Below are 20,685 nucleotides of genomic sequence, written 5' to 3'. Positions count from 1 at the left end.
TTGCATCAATTATTTTTAGTTGTTTTCTCTCTATATTTTCCTCATATTTTATGAAATTATTTCAAGTGATCATGTTGAACATGTATGACTGAAGCAAAAACCTGCAAATAAGATATACCTTTTATGGCATCAAAAAAGAGCACAGATTTTGAGTCAAAACAGAGCTTGGCATTACTCTTTCTCAGTCTCAGTTTCATTATATATAAAACAGGGATATTAAGAGAAGGCCATCTTCCTGACCCCGACACTGAACCCCAGCCTCCTGCATCGCAAGCAGATTCTTTACTGTCTGAGCCACCAGGGAAACCCCTTATCTGTAGCAGGCTGCTGCAGAGATTAAATAGTGTATGAAACAATACGGAAAATAGATGGGGGAATGGTAACTGATGAGTAATTTAACAGAAAGAGTATGAGCTTGGGAATCAGACCGACAAAGTCCACAGCCTTCAGTTCAAGCTTGCCATGAACACTGAGCCAATCACAGTTCCATGGAAGCCTGTTTTCTCATGTATAAAGTGAAATTTATGCCATTCATCTCAGAGGGCTGTACTGAGAATTGAGAAAAATATGCTCTGTAAATCTCCTGACACAGTATATGACACTTAGCAAGAACTCAACAAAATGCCTCATTATTATTAATAATTACATGACACAAATAAGTTATTTTAACATCTCTAAAACCCCTGATGTATAATTTGAGATAATGCCCTAATACATGAAAATCCCTAAAACCATGTTGAAGCTATACTCAGTACTTGATAAACATCAGTTTCTGCTGCCTATCCAATCCCTCTAGTGGTTGACAAAATAGTGCCCTGTCCCTCAAAGATGCCCACATCCTGATTTCCAGAACCAGAGAATTTAAGTTGCAGGCAAAGGAGGATTAGTGGTTGCAGAGAAAACTAAGGTTCCTGATCAGCTGACCTTAAAATGGGGAGATTATCCTGAATTATCCAGGCGAGCCAAAAATAATCAGGATCTGAAAGACGGATAAGAAAGCAGGAGAAACCCACAGAAGAGGCAGTGCTGACACCCTGACTCCAGCCCCGTGAGACCCATTCCAAACATGTCACCTTCAGAACTATAAGATAATGAAGCAAACAAACGTGCGGCCATGTGTCCTAGCAGACATACAAAACTAATGCACTCTCTTGTCCAGTTTGTCAGTTTTAATGTAAAGTGAAGTGAAACCGCCCAGTCGTGTCCGATTCTTTGTGACCCCATGGACTGTAGCCTACCAGGCGCCTCGTCCATGGGTTTTTCCAGGCAAGAGTACTAGAGTAATATATGAATCAGAAAACTGAAAAAGGAAAAAGCAGATTGTTTTTGTTTTCTCTATACAGATAGATGCACCTCATCTTAAAACGATGACTTTTAAGAAAATCACTTCCAACTGATCTATATTGAATAAGTGATCTTAACAGGGCTTGATTCCTGGCCCCTGCCATAAAAGAACTTAGAAGATACTGAAATATAAACTGATTTGTTAACATTCTTGCCCAACAATGTAAAATAATATAATTAAGATTAAGATACAATGTACAGCAAAGAAGAACTTAAAGTTAAAAGAAACAGTCAAAGTGAGTGGAGTCTTTAGTAAACTAAGCAAAGGACTTCCCTGGTGGTCCAGTGGTTAATACTCTGCAATCCCAATGCAGAGGACCCAGGTTCAACCCCTGGTCAAGGAACTAGATCCCACATGCCCCAACTGAAAAATCCCATGTGCCACAACTGAAGTCTGGTGCAGCCAAATAAATAAACTAAAAACCTAGGTAAGACAAGATCAAATCAGTCAATCCTAAAGGAAGTTAGTCCTGAAAACTCACTGGAAGGACTGATGTTGAAGTCGAAACTCCAATACTTTGGCCACCTGATGTGAGGAGCTCTGACTCTTTGGAAAAGACTCTGATACTGAAAGACTCTGAAGACTGAGGGTAGGAGAAGGGGACAACAGAGGATAAGATGGTGGGATAGCATCACTGACTCAATGGACATGAGTCTGAGCAAACTCCAGGAGATGCTGAAGGAGAGAGAAGTCTGGCGTGCTGCAACCCATAGGGTTGCAAAGAGTAGGACACAACTGAGTGACTGAACAAAACAAAAGCAAGACATAGTATGCATTTCCCTTGGGGATTGGGCTAGCTTCAAGAACACTACATGGTAAGTTTCAAGGGAAAATTTATGTTTTAAAACCTATACTGAATATTGTGATTTTGTTTAACCAGAAGAAAAACTTTTTCTTTATGTATATGTGATAATGGTAGAGACCAATATCTTCTCTTCAAATAAGAGAACCAATTCAAGGTACTTAGAAAAGTTTGCTAGTGAAATTTTCAAACAGAAGGCAAAATTATACTGGGAAAGGGTTTTTTTGTTTGTTTGTTGGTTGGTTGGTTTAAGGTTAACTGAATAGGAACTGACAACTTTAAAATGAAATGAAATCTGAAACATGAACTGACACTTTACTAATTCTTACTATAGTCTGCAGGCAAAGGAACTGAAAAGCAAAACGTCAGGTATGTCAGTGACATACCCAAATGTCTTGGGGACACCAAGGATCTGTGCTGTCCTCTCCAAAGCCTGTAACAGCATTACCAGTGGAAAGAACTGAGGCCCAAGTTGGGGCTCTGGGACCCCTGTCACCTCACCTGGGAGACAGCATAGGAAGACGGGGCCTCAGGGGGCTGGGAAATGAAGCTAAACACCATCCTCTGAAAAGGGGGCCTTCTCTGGGCTTTTCTCCTCCACTCTCCTTTCGGGGCCCACTTTACCATGTAGCTGCGGCAGTTAAGAAAGCCCCACAGGGCTACCCATCTTGGCTGAGGCTCCTGCCAACCATGCAGAAGCCCAGATAAGAACGACATGAGCCAGAAAGAGGCAGAGAAGCTCGTCTGCTCCTGCCTAAGTCCTAAGTGAAAGGTGCTGAGGCCAACACAATTGCCTGCCAAAGGGTCATGTGCCAAAGTTCTGTGGCTGGAGTTCTTTCACTATGATCAGAGCCTGGAAGGCTGCTTGGAAGGCTGTCTACTAACCAGCCTAAGTCCCCAGGGAGCCCTGAGGCCCGGAGGACCTTGGTCAGCCAGCAGGACTCACACTCAGGGTGGAATTCGGAGCCACCACCGCCTGCAAATATAGCAAGGCAACAAGAGAGCAGCGATGTCTACCTGTATTTGCTGGTGAGAACCAGAAGCCGCAAAGCATAGCCTTTAAAGTCTCCTGGAAAGTGTAAACCAGCTCCGAGTCAATTCGGAAGACGTGTGGTCAGGAGCCAGCGTGGCAGACAGACAAGCCTCTGACGTACTGACCTCCCCCATGTTTCCTGACGCTCCTCCACATTCTATCACTTAGGGTTCGCAAAGCCTACAGAGGCCCTACTTGGCTTCAGAATCACCAGTAATGACAAATTTTAAGATTTCTATTTGAAATACATCACACGTTAAAAAGGCTTTTAAAATAAACATTTTAAAGTGTAATTTACACTGATGGAATCACACGGCCTTTATGAAGCTAGTCACCTTAAGAACAGGAAAGAATGGCGGGTTTCTTCTCCTTTGCCCAAGGCTTCTGTTGACACAGCTGCACAGATTCTTTCCTCTGCCCTTTCCTCCTTCGACCCTGCACAGGTACCCTCTCCCTGGGGGATCTCATCTCCCAGAAGATCTCATCATCCTCTGTGGCTTCAACTGCAAGGCAATGCATTTTTATGAAAGCCGACATCTAGTAATACCACCTGTAGCTCTAAACTCACATAATTCAAAAGCTTTTCAACCTGCACTGCTCAGCAATACTTTCTAAAATGCATAGCTGACCATGACATTGTCCTGCACTAATGCTTCAGCTGTGCTCCAGAACCTTAAAATGCATTCACACTCCTCAGCCACTGGGGGCCTTGCACGCTCTAGTGCCCGCCTACCCCTCCAGCCCCACTTCTTAATACACTGCTGCTTTTAGCTTACACTTCAGACTGACAGAGAAACTGCTTTCCCCTGTCATTCACTCAACAAACCCGGAGGGCCCGCCGGGGGGGCAGGCACTGTTCTGGGCACTTGCGATTCTGCAGGGAATAAAGTCTCGGGGCTCAGAAGCCTCGGAGAAGGCAATGGCACCCCACTCCAGTACTTTTGCCTGGAGAATCCCATGGATGGAGGAGCCAGGTAGCCTCCAGTCCATGGGGTCACTAGAGTTGGACAGGACTGACTTCACTTTCACTTTTCACTTTCATGCATTGGAGAAGGAAATGGCAACCCACTCCAGTGTTCTTGCCTGGAGAATCCCAGGGACGGGGGAGCCTGGTGGGCTGCCGTCTGTGGGGTCGCACAGAGTCGGCCACGACTGAAGTGATTTAGCAGCAGCAGCTCAGAAGCCTGGAGTCTCAGTGTCTTGTCACCGAAACATCACAGGAAGTCTGGGACGTGGGCAGTGTCACGACTGTCTCAACAAACTAAAGTGCTGGTGCCTAGGGAGGCGAAGGAATGTGCCCAGATCCAGAAATTCCTAAACAGCCCAGGGAGGCGGCCCACAGGTCCAGTCCCAGACTCAAGGCTCGTGCACACGCTGCCAGGTGCACACACTGGCACAGCCACCCGAGAAATGGAGCTTATCCCCTCAAAATCGGAAGCCAAAACTCAAGGAAAAGAACAGCCTTTCTCCATTTTCCTTCACCAAGGCATCCTGAAATCATGGATCCACTGCCCTAATGCAGAGAGGAAAGTGAGCACAGCTGACCATTCATCCCACAGATACTTTCCAAGCACCGACCGTCTCCTGCGCTCAGCACTGGAGGGGGAAGCCAAGCCAAGAAGGCAGATTTTCTGTCTGTAGGAAGCTGGGATGCCCATGGGAGAAACAGCTCCCAACAAAGCATTCTAATCCAGAGTGTGAGAAAGGCAGGCATGGCTGAGAAGAGGCGGGGCTGTACTGGGGGCTGGGGGAACACTGAGGAGGAGCGGGAGGAGGAGGAGAGGGACCTCACAGGCAGCCAGGCCTTGCTTTACCAGCAGGAAGAGGCTGGAGCAGGAATGACTGTCCGCGTGCCTCCCCCACATCAGGCCTCACCCGGGCCCGCCCACTGCCCTGGTCCCTGGGAAGACCCTGTGCACGGTCTTCATTACAGTGCTCACCACCCTGCAATATAAATGTCTTTTAATTTGGCTGCTTCCCCACTGGGCTGGGAACCCTTTAAGCAGGGTGAAGGACTCCGGCCCTGAGCCCAGCCTGAGTGCACCACCCTTCCTGAGGAAGAAGTGGACACCCTCCGGCCCAGCAGAGACCCTCCTCCCAGGGGTCCTCCCCAGCAGCCGGGAGGGGTTTCCCGAGACTCTGAAAGTCCTCAGTGTGAGGAGCAGACGGTGCTCCACCTGCCAGACACTGGCTGCCAACACTCCCAACACTCCCTTCTGTCCCGCATCCTTTGTTGCAGGTAAGGTGGGGCGCAGGACCAACCACAAAGACCAGCAGGCAGGAACCCAGGCGGTCTCTAGATCAGAGCTCAGAGCGGCTCGGGGCGGGGCGGGGGCCAGGCCGCGGCCAGGAGGCGGGAGGGAACAAGGAACACGCTCTGCGGCCAGCGGCCTCCGGGGCACAGGGCACTGCCCGCGGGACGTGAACCCGCAGGCTCGGGGCTCAGATCCCCTGGGGCTCGCTTCAGACCTGAGGAGCCTTCAGCCTAGAGAGTTCGTTATCAACAAGGGTACTGCTCCCATTTAGCAGTTAAGGAGCAAAGCCTTGACAGAGGGAAAGGAAACAAAGGCAGCACACAGCCCAAGGACCGGACTGAGCGACAGGACCTCCCTGTTTCTGCCCCTGCCCTCCGACCTCCCTGCAGACCACACCAGGGGGCAGGCAGCTCTGTCCCCAGCGGCTCTGGCCGGCGATAGCAGCGCACTCACTCGGGGAGGGGCCGGGAGGGCTGCCTCTGACTCAGTCATCACCGAGGCGTAACTTCCTTGAGAGTACTTTTCACACTCAAAACCACAACAAAAAGTAAAATCCATTGAGCAAATCAAAGTCGTATGAGGGACCTCAGGACCTGAGGACAGAGCCCAGGGGGAAGGAGACAGCCGTCTCCCCCTTTCTCACAGACCAGGGCTCTCCACAGAACCATGAAGTGCTCTGAGACACAGAACTGTAAGTCTACTTTTTATGGATTTTAGAGAAAGCATTGTGCCTACCAGTGCAGAAGACATGGATTCCATCGCTGGGTTGGGAATATCCCCTGAAGAAAGAAATAGCAACCCACTCCAGTCTTCTTGTCTGAAAAATCCTATGGACAGAGGAGTCTGGCAGGCTACAGTCCTTGGGGTCACAAAGAGTCAGACATGACTTAGTGATTAACATTCTCATTTTATACAGTGACGGTGAAAGACTATAACCAACTGAATGTATACAGATAACTGATGGAGGGCAGGCAAGAGGTAGGGAAGATGAAAGAAGGAAAGAAAAAAATAAAAATGTTCCCTTTCAGCAGAATGTCAACCAATACACGCAGACGGAATGTCAGAGTAAGAAAATTACCATTTTACAACCATCACAGTAATAATTAATTCAGGTAAGAAACATTAACGGGTACTAAAATTTGTGAGGGAGAGTTTAATAAGGAGTATTTACACAGTCTCAAAGCATCACCCCACAAAAATGCTAATTAATTACAAAAGGAAAATGGAAACTTTACAGGGGACAAAACCAGCACCACCTGCACCAAGTGAACAAAACTTAACATCATCAGTAACGACGGGATAAAGTAACAATGAGACTGTGTTCCTCCTGCTGTGACGTATTGAGACACACCATCACCTTGATGGAACTCCTGCCAAGCGTGCACAGGTCAGTCGCTCAGTCCTGTCCAACTATTTGTGACCCCATGGACTGCAGCACGCCAGGCTTCCCTGTCCATCACCAACTCCCCTCCCAGAACTTGCTCAAACTCATCCAACCATCTCCTCTTCTGTCATCCCCTTCTCCTCCTGCCTTCAATCTTTCCCAGCATCAGGGTCTTTTCTAAGGGGCCAGTTCTTCATATCAGGTAGTCAAAGTATTAGAGTTTCAGCTTTAGCATCAGTCCTTACAATGAACATTCAGGACTGATTTCTTTCAGAGCTGACTGGTTTGATCTCCTTGCAGTCCAAGGAACTCTCAAGAGTCTTTTCCAACACCACAGCTCAAAAGCATCAATTCTTCAGCGCTCAGTCGTCTTTATGGTCCAATTGTCACATTCATACGTGACTACTGGAAAAACCATAGCTTTGACTAAATGGACCTTTGTCAGCAAATTAATGTCTCTACTTTTTAATATGCTGTCGAGGTTGGTCATAGCTTTTCTTCCAAAGAGCAAGCATCTTTTAATTTCATGGCTGCAGTCACTATCTGCAGTGATTTTGGAGCCCAAGAAAATAAAGTCTCTCACTGTTTTCTCATCTATGTGCCATGAGGTGATGGGATGGATGCCATGGTGATCTTAGTTTTCTGAATGCTGAGCTTTAAGTCAACTTTTTCACTCTCCTCTTTCACTTCCATCAAGAGGCTCTTTAGTTCCTCTTCACTTTCTGCCATAAGGGTGGTGTCATCTGCATATCTGAGGTTATTGATATTTCTCCTGGCAATGTTGATTCCAGCTTGTGCTTCCTCCAGCCCAGCATTTCCCATGATGTAACTCTGCATGTAAGTTAAATAAGCAGGGTGACAATATACAGCCTTGACATACTCCTTTCCCAATTTGAAACCAGTCTGTTGTTCCATGTCTGGCTCTAACTGTTGCTTCTTGACCTGAACTGCTTACAGATTTCTCAGGAGGCAGGTAAGGTGGTCAAGTATTCCCATCTCTTTCAGAATTTTCCACAGTTTGTTGTGATCCACACAGTCAAAGGCTTTGGCATAGTCAATAAAGCAGAAGTAGATGTTTTTCTGAATTCTTTTGCTTTTTCGATGACCCAATGGATGTTGGCGATTTGATTTCTGGTTCCTCTGACTTTTCTAAATCCAACTTGAACATCTGAAAGTTCTCAGTTCATGTACTGCTGAAGCCTGACTTGGAGAATTTTGAGCATTACTTTGCTAGCATGTGAGATGAGTGCAATTGCGCGGTAGTTTGAGCATTCTTTGGCATTGCCTTTCTTTGGGATTGGAATGAAAACTGATCTTTTCCAGTCCTGTGGCCACTGCTGAGTTTTTCAATATGCCAAATTTGCTGGCATATTGAATGCAGCACTTTCACAGCATCATCTTTTAGGATTTGAAATAGCTCAATGGGAATTTCATCACCTCCACTGGCTTTTAGCAGTATGAACAGAGTGCACAACATGAATCTAAATGTAAAGAAACAGACAACCCACACTGAGAGGTACTCTACAAAAACCTGGCCTGTGTAGTATTCAAATATGCATGCCATGAAAGGCAAAAGACAGTGAGCTATTCCAAATTAAGAGACTAAAAGGCTTGACAACTAAATGCAATGTGTGGTCTTGATCCAGATCCTATAAAAGACAAAACTGGAACAACTGACAAGAGTAGCACATGGACCATAAGTTATATAATAAAAATACCAAAACGATGACTAACTTCGGTCATCACTGTTATCTGGTAAGTACAGTTATGTCAGAGATAGCCCTTAGTCTCAGGAAATACAAAGGTACTTAGGTATTGGGGTAAAGGTAGATAACACACACACCTTACTCTCAAATGAGTTATGAAAATACACAGACAGAATGGCAAAGCCAAATGTGGGAAAATGTAAACAACTGGTGACTCCAGACGAACAAGTATACAGGGGTTTATAGCACTATTCCTTTAACTCTCTGTAAGTTTAAAGTTGTTTTCAAACAAAAACTGTAATGCCAGGAAGGAAAATGGGAGGGGGAGACGAAAGAAGACAGATAAACAACCACAACACACAATGACAAATAGGAATGTGAAGATGTTATGGAAATATGAGAAATGGGAATTAATAACCTGGAGGAGTCAGAAAATTTGCCTATCCCTGCCCAAGTCCTTTCCTCCATCTGCAACAACTTCTGCATCCAGCTAATCCTCTCTGAAAAAGCCTCTGCCAGAAAGCCTAGCTTGGTCCTGAGATGAGAGAGGTCATTCTGATCCCCCTAAAGCCCCTATGTCTTCTTCTTCCAAACAGCACTTAACACACTGTTAAAATTGTTCCCCCTACACGTTAATCTCCCCCACTGGATTAGATTCTTTGATTAAAAAATGATAGTGGTGGTGATGAACAGGAGGATGGTGAGGAGGATGGTGATGGTGAGGAGGACGACGGTGAGGAGATGATAAGAGGAGGAGAATGGTGAGGAGGAGAGTGATGAGGAGGAGGAGGATAGTGAGGAGGATGGTGAGGATGATGGTGGTAAGGGGGGGGATGGTGAGGAGGATGGTGAAGAGGAGGAGGGTGGTGAGGAGGATGGTGAGGAGGACGGTGAGGAGGAGGATAGTGAGGAGGGTGGTGAGGAGGATGGTGAAGAGGAGGAGGGTGGTGAGGAGGAAGAGGGTGGTGAGGAGGAGGAGGATGGCAACAACAAGCATGTATTCTGCACTTATTAGATGCCAGACATGACACAGCTCTTCACACACACCTCACTGAAACCCCACAAAAACTTCAGAAGCTTTATTAACTTTTCATCCTCATTTCTTCATCATGGAAACTGAGGCTGAGAAGGGTTCACCAATCCACAGTCACAACACGGAGAAGTGGCAGAGCTAAGGTGTGAACTCAGGTCTGTCTGATTTAAAATTGTGTCCATAACCATATGTCCTTATCCACTCATATGAATCTTGTTTCAGTATCATCTTTAGTTAGCTACAGCTTGAAGCAAACAAAAAGTGAGAGATTTTTCTAAGCTTCTGTTTGTGTTTGCTGGGTCGCACAAGGTGACAGGAGACAGCCAGCCCTAAAAAATGACTGGCAGATAACCCACTACACAAGTTGGTGACCATGATCTGATGCATGAAATTCAGATAGAAAAAATAATGCAAAATGAAGATAAACATAAGTGCATGATTGTCTTATATTGGATATAAAAATACACCTATATGTTAAAAAAATTTAATAAAAGTTTAAAAATACAAAATCATTGTCATTTCGCCCTAATGACCAACAAGGCAGGCATTACTGTCAAAATGCAGACAAGGGAACTAGGCTCAGAGAAGTAACTGGCCCAAAACAAACAGTTCAATTCAGAAGGGCAGATACTCAACAAATATTAAATAAATGAACGGAGTTAAAGAAACTTCAGTACAAATTTTTCAATTCCTATGGACTCGATCTAATATTTCAGCTAAAATTACTGAAAGCAGAATCAGGGCTTTGTTCAAAGTTCCCCATGGCTTTGTACCTGGTGCTGACCTAGCCCCTGGGCCCAGGTGAATTAGGAGACAAGAGAAGCAAAAGGAAGCAGCAGTTTCCACACCAGCTGACAAAGCTTTGGCTACCACTGTTTGCTTCCTCACACAACGGATTTGACTTATACATGCCAATGCAAATCACTGTCAGCACTATAGTTCTCCCCAACAAAATCAACAGTGCACAATGTCCAACAGCCGTAAGTCAGATAACCCCAAAACTTTCCTCCAAAAAATGTTTTAATTCAATGTTTTTGAAATATTTTTTCCTTAGGGCATAATAAACTCTATAATGTAAGTTAGGTGCATGACCCTGAACAAGTTATATAGCTCCCTAGCCTCCATTTCTTTACCTGTAGAATGACAACAACAAAACAACTTCCCAAGGCAGCCACCAGGACTAAAGGACGTAATGTACGAAAAAGCACCTTGCAGGAATGCCAGGCACACCTTAGGCACAAAACGAAAACTGATCTTGGTTTTCTGAAAATGCTGGCTAGAGAGGATGCCTCTTAAAACATCAGCGATGTGGAAGATTAATATCAGCACAAGAATATCAAAGCAATGCAAGCTTGATGATGGATCAAGACTAACACTGGCTCAGATGAAGCCCCCTGTGCCGATGCAGAGGGTGAGTGGGCTATACGGAGTGCCATCTAGTGGAAGAAGAGCAGGGCACAGGGGCGCCAAGTAATTGACGTAGCGGGAGAACAAGGGAAAATGACAGGATGGAAACCGTCCCCTCTCCCCTCCATTACAATTTCTCCATGGGCACGTGAACCAACAGTGACCCCACGTGTAAGATTCACATCAAAAAGAGAGATCAAAAAGGGTGCTCTCACACAGTCACAACTCTTTATCACACCAAGGAAAAACATCAATAATATGCCAAGAACACCTTTTAAAGTTCTTAAAATAGCAGCAGGGGCTGATTGGTGAAAAATTATGGAAATGCAAAAAATTATGGAAATTTACAGCTTACCAATTCAGAGCAAGATACCCTGTGCCTGTGGTGAGTGGCTGCTGAGTGTCCAGACATGTTTTAAGATGTGCAGTCATAAATCTGTTTATGGAAGCCTCATTTGTTAATGGAAGCCTCAGGTGCTGCATCTTGACTAGCATAATAAAAACCAGTCAGAGCTGCTGCTAATTTTGTACATGATATTAATGAAAGAAGCTTCCTAAAGAATGAGTTTCTCCTTCAGTATCTCCAGGATTGGAAAACTAAAATCATTTTAATAACACAAAATTACCCTGAGGAAGGAGACTGGATGATTTATGCATTGAGTTATTATTATATACTTTACGTCTGGAAAGTGATGCCTGTATGCACACATCTGTCTCAGGCAATTCTGTGGAACGAGCAGGTAATGTTTGTTCAGGACACGGTACTTACACCCCATCTAAAATGGCCACCCCACAGAGGAGGTATAAGGTCTCCAATGTTACAGATGAGAAACTGCAGCTCTGGGAAGCTAAGGAACTGGTACAGGGTTACAGACTGGGAAGTCATCACCTGCCAGAATCACGTGACTCCTGCGGCGGCTCTTCCCCGTGAAGCAGCGCCGCTTCCCACGTAAAGGCATCCACCAGACCTTCCAGGCCGCCTGTGGCCACGCAGCTCCTGCCCTGCACGGTCGCAGCGCTACCTGCCGGCTGCACGGTCAGCGCTGCTCACAGCGCCAGGCCAGTACCAGGCAGCTCACTTGAGGAGCTGCATGGCCGAGGTTCTCCTAGGAAAGGCAGCATGAAAGCCCAGCCCCGAGGAAGGCTCCCGCCTCTGCTGGCACGCACAGGTGAGCTGTGTGGCACTGCACTCTGGAGGGGCAGATGAAGGTCTGAATCCTGGCTTACCACTTATCGGCTGTCTGACATTACGCAAATGATTTAACCTCCCTGCCCTCAGCTTCCTCATCTACAATGTAAGGTAAAATGATTTACTCTTTCAAGACTTAAGAAAATTAAATGAAATCATGTACATAAAGCATCTAACCCAAAAAGGTTCTTGATAAACAGTAACTAGTATTATTAACGATTGCAATCAAGTATATTCAAACATACCCCCCTTCCTTCACAGAGCCAAAATGATAATGATCTGTGGAACTATGTTCATGTATGTTCTTGGTATTTTTTTTCTTTTATGAGCCTATTTTTAAAAGATGGGGAATTTTTAAAACATACCATAAACTGCCTCTAAATCCCTGATATCACACCAACTATTTCTGCGATAGAGTATTTAAACATGAAGAGCTCTGTCTCTAAGAGACAGAGAGAGCTTCATCAAGAATTGACTTATTTCAATACAGAAAGGTTTCCTACTTTATCTGTGATTACTGGAATATAACATAAGTAAAACTCCTTACCTTGAATGCTTACTAAAGATTGAAAAGTACTGCTGAAGAACATAGGGAAAAAAAGGAACTTGTCTTTTTGGTAAAGCACATTTTGGGAAACTTTAAAAATTCATCATCACAAAGGGAACTTCCTAACTGGCTTCCACTGTAATGAAACCCTTATTTAAAAACAAACAACAATGCTGGGTTCTGTCTTTGAGTCTCTTTTCCTAAAGTATCCTATCAAAACACAGGATGGCTTGGTTTAGAAGCTCAGCCTGAGGACTGTGCACCCTTTAGAGCCTCAGATGCCTCATCTGAAAACACAAAGGGCACAGGCAGGGGATGAAATCAGCTACCTTGCAAGATCTTGTGGGGACTGGAGACAATGCAGAGGAAGCACCGGGCACCCGGCCCTCCATTCGGCAGCTTTCATTATGATCATATCCCAAAGCCACGGAACACTCGACTTCTGTTTTTTGGTAAAACACATAAGCCATTCTATGTCCACTCAGGGGGAATGAATGACGAAAAGCAAAGGGTCCTGTGACATCCACACTGCTGCTGGCAGTCCATCCGCAACCACCACTGCTCCTGGGCTTTGGGGGTCTCTGTGGCGTCTGAGAGTGAAGATTAACCCCTTCAGGTGAGGTTTATTCAGCAAGTGACGAGGGTCACCCAACCTTCTGGTTTAAATCTGTCATGAGAAGTCTCATTAGTTTAGGCAAGGAGAGCTAACAATGTTAGAGTGCACTCCCTAATAAGTTTCCCAAGAAAGAATAAAAGTAAATACCCATCAGATTCCAAGCAGATCTGATAGCATCTCCTCACCTTCTGAGAAGGACCCCTACGGCCCACCCCATGGAGTGAGCCCTGGGATGCTCTCCTGCTCGTTCAACACTGCGACTCACTGAGAACCCCCTCCGTGTCTGCCTGCATACCTGGTGGGGACTTCCTCCTACCCCTACTCAAGGTCTCTGAAGTGGGAAAAAGCAAAGCCCTTAAGGACAGCCAAACTCCAAATACTTTCTCACTCTTCTACCTTTCTGAGAATTAAAACAACACTGAGACGAAAACTGGAGTTTACAAGGGCTACGGACCAAGAACTATATGAGATTCTGAAGACACAAAGATAGGTAAGACCAAGCCTTACCTCCCGAACAGCTCACACTCTCCAGGGAAGACAGAGATCCAAATACCACATTGTGATGACTATCACCCCATCAGAGAGTTAGGCACCTCCTGCTTCAGGACCAGAAAACAGGCACTGTAGCCCACGGAGGGAAGGAGGTGGTCAGACAAGATATATACAGCAGAAACTTGGAGGATAAAGTATCAACACAACAATGGATGCTATGTAACCCATCTTTCAATTCCAGCACAAGCTAGAGAGAAAAGAACAAACTGCACATAAAAGGCCTGAGTTTTAATCCCCCTCTGTCACTAACTACCTGTATCATCTCGGTTTGACCCTTCACACGCCCAAAGGTCCACGTGATGTGGAAGACAACAAAGCTCACGCATCCCCTCGGGCATTCCGTCAGCGCTCACTCTGGGGAAGTCACTGTTGGGATCTCCGTTTCTACAAGTGATGCATTGGGTTAAAGTCTCTACATTTCGGGCTGTTCCCAGTATTGAGATTACAGACATGGCTGGGTGTGGAGAAGTACCTCGTAAACGTGTCTAGAACGAGAGCTAAATCTAAACCACCTTGTCACAAAATAGTTCAAAAGGATAGTTGAAGGCTCATAAGACATTCCTCTGGAAAGGAGAGGGCATCTAAACACTTAAAGTCCACTCTCAATCTGATGCAGAAGAGAGCAGATATTCCTCAGGAGTAAAGGCTGAAATTTTTCCCTCTCAGTCCAGGATCAGCAAAAACGCCCTGCGAGGTAGGTTCTCAATAAACCTGCTACTGGTGTCTGGATACCAAAACACCATAACTGACAATCACTGTAACCTTCTGAGTCATAACACTATAGAAAATGATTTATCTAAAAAATGTGAGTCAAAGAATAAATATGTGAGTCATTACATCCACTTTCTTACAAAAAACAAAACCTGATAAGCCTAAGAAAAACTATTAAAAACTAAATAACCACACTCGTCCCTGGATGAAGTGGGGAAGTAAGTGCACGCTATAGCGTGAAGGCACCACAGCTAAATGGAATTCTACAACCTTCACTCTCATTCTTCTACTTTACACGCTTGACAACATACAGGCAATCAAAACATTTTCCAGAAAGGGTCCCCCAAAGTGAAACTCAAGCCATCGAGCTTTGTTGTACAAAAAGCAGCACATAAGGCAAAATAATGATCCTTCCTTCACATATGTTTACTGCACATATATATCCTAAGTAATGCTAAGAATCTCATTATTAAGAGAAACTGATATAATATGAAAAACACTTATTTTGAAACACCAACAAAGAAATTTATCTGACACTAATGCATGCGTGCATGCTAAGTCGCTTCAGTTGTGTCCGACTCTGTGCGACTCTATGGATGGTAGCCCACCAGGCTTCTCTGCCCATGGGATTCTCTAGGCAAGAATACTGGAGTGGGTTGCCATTTCCTTCTCCACTGGACACTAAAAGACCATCATAACCTGGAATCCTCTGCTCCACTTCCTCTTGTAATCAACCACTAAATATAACTTGGCAGTAAATATAACCAGCCACCAATCCATATATTATATCAGATAATTAAAAATACAGGGTTATGTAATCTTATTTAATGGTTACTTGGCTTGGACTGAAAACCATCCAACGCAAGACCAGAGAACTGGATTAAATTATAATGCATAAGACATTTCTGAAGATGTTTTTAGTAAGAGTCAGCACATCCCCTAGTAGCAAATATAATATAAAACATGGAATGCTACTTTCATCTCCAATTAACCTCCTTGGCAAGAAACTGCAATGTCAACTCACTCTACAGGCAATGGAGGTGGGGATTTTAAAAAGTTTATTTTATTTGATTCAGTTTTAACATCAAGTAAAAATCACACGTTATTTTTGGCAGAGAAACAAGAACATTCAATATTTGAGGGGGTGGGGAGAAGGAAAATTTATCCTTAGAAAATTGCAATAAAAGCCAAAAGCTAATGCCCACTAAGAAGAATAAGCCTGGAAAAAATGTAAAAGCCGACCTACGTTAGCACAGAAGCATATATCTTGTGATTCCAGCTCAAGTTCTTACTTGAATATAATTAGGGAAAAACGGTAATTCAACTATCAGTGCTTACAAATGCCAAATTTTTAAAAAATGACCACACCTCATTTATCAACTGTTTCACTATCACAGTGTGTTGATTACTAAAATCATATATTGATCCCCAAAGGGCTTTAATTCAAAAATGCCTCTTGACCTGAGCACTAGAATCCTGTAGGATAAATCTACCATGAAAGCTTGTTTCTTCAAAGAAGACTACTAGACAAGTACAGAAACAAGCGTTTTTAGAAAATCAACAGGAAGTCACCAGGAAAGAAGCGTATTAGTTCTACTGACTTCGGCAGGGTTTAAATTGCCATCTGTGAAGTGTTTCAGTGCCATCTTTTGGAGAAAGTCTGAGTGTGGAGAACAATGGCCTTACGAGACCAAAGATCTGAGTTCAGATTCACCTATCTCCGTCACCTACCAGCTGCCTCCCCTGAAAAATAGAGACATCAACATCGCCTCACTAGGGCTTGAGTGTGAAAACACAAGGAGACAGCTGTGCCTCAAAGAGCCTGGGAAACTTTAGAATACTATGCAAACAAAGGTACTGACAGCATTTGGTGATGTTAACCATCAAGTCTGCTTATCACAGGTCACTCCATAATAAAATAAAGATGTGACCCATTACAAGTTAGTGCCTGAATACCCATCCTAGTATCAAGATTCATCTGAAAAACAGATGCCTCCCTTTAGAGGGAAACAGTCAAAAATACAGATTAAAAAAAGAAAATAAAAATGCTCTTGGTAGCCAATCACAAGATGATTATCAGATTTAAAACCAAAGCTTCATAATAATCAATTCAGATTTAAGACACCGTGTTTCAGAAACGCGACTTGTAATTCTGGAGTTACGTAACAGAGCATAATTAATATTTTAAATGATAGAGCTTTGCATTCCAGATACCAGCCTGTGATTTAAGGGGAAAACATTTCAGTCTGAAGAAATCTAAATAAACAGTAATAAGAACATCTGAATAAGTTTGTTCCCTAACTGTTCAATGTGAGAAATGTACCTCTTGCAAGAATTACATTTTTTATAAAAAAGTAAAGTAATCAGGTTTAACACTGTTAAAAAAAAAAAACAACACTAAATGGCAACATTGTCCAAGATCTGTTTCAAATAATTGCAAGCAATTATCACAGGTAAAAACACAGAAACCAAAAGAATTTCAAATGTATTAGCAGAATGAATGCCACAGCAACCTGGCACAGAAAATTAATTCTGATTTTCAAAATAAGATAACTTACTACACTTTTGTTAAACTGCTTCTTTAATTGAGTACAACCTAACTTTGACTCAGCTTCTTTATTCAGAAAAATACACTTCATTCCACAATCCAGAATATTTCTAATGCCAGTGATCTCACACAACGTACAAAGAAATTTCTTTCATAGAGATGACAGCCCAGCAGGCAACAAAAGATATATGTAAATCACAAAAGAGCGAGGAGTACAAACCCAACTGTAGAACTGTTCACAAGAGCATGGCAATAAAAGTTAAAATTCGCTTTCTGTAACGCATAGCCATTACTTTTTCACAAGCCAGTTTTATTAAAGAAATAAAAATAAGCCTACAATTAAAATAAAATGGGAAAGCTCAGTGAACCCATCTCTGTCCAACAAATCAAATATCAAGCTTAAATTCTTGCAGTCAGTCCCTCCACCAAGACCCTCACTCGACCACACACACACCCTACTAAGAAAAACGGGTTGCAATAGGCAAATACCGAAGGTCGCTGTTGTAAAATATAGACACCTATATACAAATAGAATATGTCTGCCTCATCTTTCACTTTCAACAGTAAAAAAGCCAGGGCCAGCATGAAGATCAGCAGACACGGCTGAGTCGAGAACCACAGACCTTTAAGCACAGTGATTCGTGCAAAAAGGTAACAGATCTGACCGGATAACGTCTGTGCCATCACCCAGAGAAAAAGCATACCAGCGGACTCCCAAACCCATCTTTATCTGAAACACGCATTCCAGATCCGGGGGAGGCGGGGGGGAGATGAAGGACACCGCTCTGGGGAAGGCGGGCTTCATTTACCGTCCATCCGGGCAGATTACTCGGGAAGCTGGAGAAGGAACAAGCCAGGGAACGGAGTCCTGCGCGGGCACGCCTCCGTACGCCCCTGCACCCCGCGTCCGGTACTTCCCGGGGCTGCTCACACCCTCAGCTGGCCAGAGGCGTGCTAAAATGGCACAAGCAGCAAAGACTCCTTGGCCAATATTCTCAACCCCGAGCCGGCCCCCAGTGAGGGTGACCCACCTAGAGCCTCCCAGAGAGAGGACAGGCAAGTCAAGAAGGGGACTCTCCTGCGTGGGTCTCTTCCCGCCCCCCGATGACTCTCCAAGGGCCGGCCTGCAAGGCTAGGTGTGAGCTGCCCACCCCCGGGGAGGGCGGCGAGAGCCCGGACCCGCGAGAGAGAGAGAGAGAGAGAGAGAGATGAGAGAGGCAACCGGGACGGTGGGCCCTGCTCCTCCAAAGTGCCGGGGATTCTGACCCCAAACCGCCTCCGAGGTCCTCAAACTTCACCAACAATCCAAGCACCTGTTCCCTTCACCTCTTCTGCTTCCGATCCCTTCGAATCCTTCCATTTTCCTCCAGTTCTTTCTCTAGCTCCCTAGACTAACCAAACGCAACTAGTTCCCTAATGCCCCCCATCGCCCCATTCTCCCCTCCAGTGAGCTCATTTAACCCCCGCCCCAACGAAGCCCCCAGATGTTCGCGGTCGCCCACCCGCAAGTTTCCCTGGGGTACCCTCGGGTCTCCCACAGATTCAAGTCTCATCCAAACGCCCAGCCTGCCTTCCTTCCCGCGTCTCCCCACAAGGCGCACACAACACCCGGGCTTCCCCCAGGTGTCCCACATCCCCACCCGAATCAGCGCCCCCAGATTGCGACCTGGGTCCTCTCCGGTCGCCCCGAGGTCGTCGGCCAGCCCGCCCCCACGGCTCCGCATCCCCCAACACCTGCGCCTCGCCCCCGGGCCCGTTGCCCCCCAGTCTCCAGCCCCCCACCCCTCCCCCAGCCCGCCACTCCCGGGTCCCCAACGGCCGTGGGCGACCGTTAACGGTCGGTCGGTCGGTCGGCCGGCCAGCCAGCCGGCGCGCGCCCTCACCTTGGTTCACCAGCCGCAGGGCGTGCGTGAAGGAGGGGTCCAGGGAGTCCTTCTCCGCCATCAGCTCCGGCAGATACTTCTCCTCCATGCTCGCCGGCCGCCCGGGCCCGGGACGCGGACTCCAGGCGGGCGGGCGGCGGCGGCGGCCCCGCAACCCCCGACCCCGCCCGCGCCCCAGCGGCGCGGAACCCGGGCCGGACGCCGCGGCGGGGCGGCGCGGGGCGCGGCGGAGCCAAGCCGGGCGGTCGGCCCGGGGGCGGCGGCGGCGGCGGCGGCGGCGCGGGGCGGGAGCCGGCCGCGCAGCCCCGGTCCCCGGGGGTTGGCCGCCGACGGCCCCGCGCTGGCGGCCGCCGCCTCCCAGACGCGGGCCCTGCGCTCCCGCCACGGGCCGGAGTGATCAGGCGGCCCTCCGGCCGAGCCGGCGGCGCGCTCCGCGAGCTGGACAAAGTCCCCGGCGAGCCCCGCCAGCCGGCGCCGGCGCGGAGCTCAGCAGCCACCCGCACGCCGCGCGCCGCCCCGCGCTCTCTGAGCCGCCGAGCCGAGCGCCCGGCCCCGCCCGCCGCGCCCCGCCCCACCCCGCCCGCCGCGCCTGCGCGGTGCGCCCCGCGCCCCGCCGCCAGCCGCCCGCTGCGGCGCGCCGCCTGGTGGGGCCGCTCCCGGCTGCGCGCCCGGGCCCGAGAAGGGCGTCCCGGGGGCCTCCCTCCGGCACCGCGCCGGCCCGCAGCTCCCCGGGAGGCCTGCGCGGAGCTCCGCGCGGCTCGGCCACGGCGGGCGGAGACGCAGACCCAGGGAAACTGGGTCCAGAGAGGTCAAGCAGCTCGCCCAAGGTCACCCAGCGAGCGATCCCGGGAGGAGGGCTGCGCGCTCGGCTCAGGGGCCGGGCGGAGAGGGACGCGGAGGAGCGCCCGGGCTCGCCGCCGCGGGCTCTGGGGAAGGGCGGCCGGGCGAGCTGCCCTGCTCTCAAGCTCCCTGGACTTCCAACTTAGCTCGCTTTGCCTCCCTCGCTCCTGTTTGCTAGGAAATAACGCGGGCGCCCAGCTGTCCTGCCTCGGTGGGTGCCTCCTGCGCTCAGCGCCAACCCGCGAGACCCTTGAAACCGAGGTCGATTACATAAAAGCGCGTGCCCTTCAGGTCGGCTTTGTCATCCCGGCTTGTCGCCGGGTTGTCATTCTCTTCGCGCAGAAATCTGCGGTGCCCGGAGGCGGGGCAGGGAGCTGGCTCCCAGCCTGTCCCCTCTGGGGCACAGTCCCCTGGACGCACGTGGGTGCTGCCGTCCTCCGTTCGTTTGCGCCCCGCCACGTCCCTCGACAAATCAAATCCTCCGTCGGACCGTTTTCAGATTTCCCAGGTAGAGTCAGTGGCGGGGCAAAAAGACTCCGAGTCTGTCCTGCCTTTGCCCCACCACATCCCACCTCAAGTCCGGGCCTCTATGTCCCTGTTTTTGGACAGCCTTCCAGGACTTCCCCAGCAAAGCTGGTACCTGTTCTGTTTCCCACCAGCACTGGTCTGGCCTCGCTCACGGAGAACTCTCTTTTCCCCAGACCATGAGCACCTCACAGACAGGGCTAGAGTTTTCTTTTATGGGGAAGGGTCCCCAGCACCTAGTGCCCTAGGACGGATGTAGGGGCACCAGAAATGTGTGATAAGGAATAAGCCATAGACATGCCACTCCTT

At 47.5% G+C, this 20,685-nt stretch overlaps 1 protein-coding gene across 1 annotated transcript in view; it reads right to left on the bottom strand.

Moving 5' to 3' along the window:
* The window catches only part of KHDRBS3 (KH RNA binding domain containing, signal transduction associated 3), a 147,827-nt gene extending 128,288 nt beyond the window's left edge, over positions 1 to 19,539 (bottom strand). The window contains exon 1 of the mRNA XM_065903371.1: positions 19,012 to 19,539. Within this exon, the coding sequence (XP_065759443.1) occupies positions 19,012 to 19,099 (88 nt within the window). The 5' untranslated portion in view covers positions 19,100 to 19,539. The remainder of the gene's footprint in view (positions 1 to 19,011) is intronic.
* Positions 19,540 to 20,685: the final 1,146 nt, after the last annotated feature.

This window comes from Muntiacus reevesi, chromosome 12 (genome assembly GCF_963930625.1).
Source record: "Muntiacus reevesi chromosome 12, mMunRee1.1, whole genome shotgun sequence".
In the NCBI taxonomy this organism is placed as follows: domain Eukaryota; kingdom Metazoa; phylum Chordata; class Mammalia; order Artiodactyla; family Cervidae; genus Muntiacus; species Muntiacus reevesi.
The sequence above is the reverse complement of the archived record's forward strand: the minus strand, read 5'-3'. Positions and strand labels throughout refer to the sequence as shown.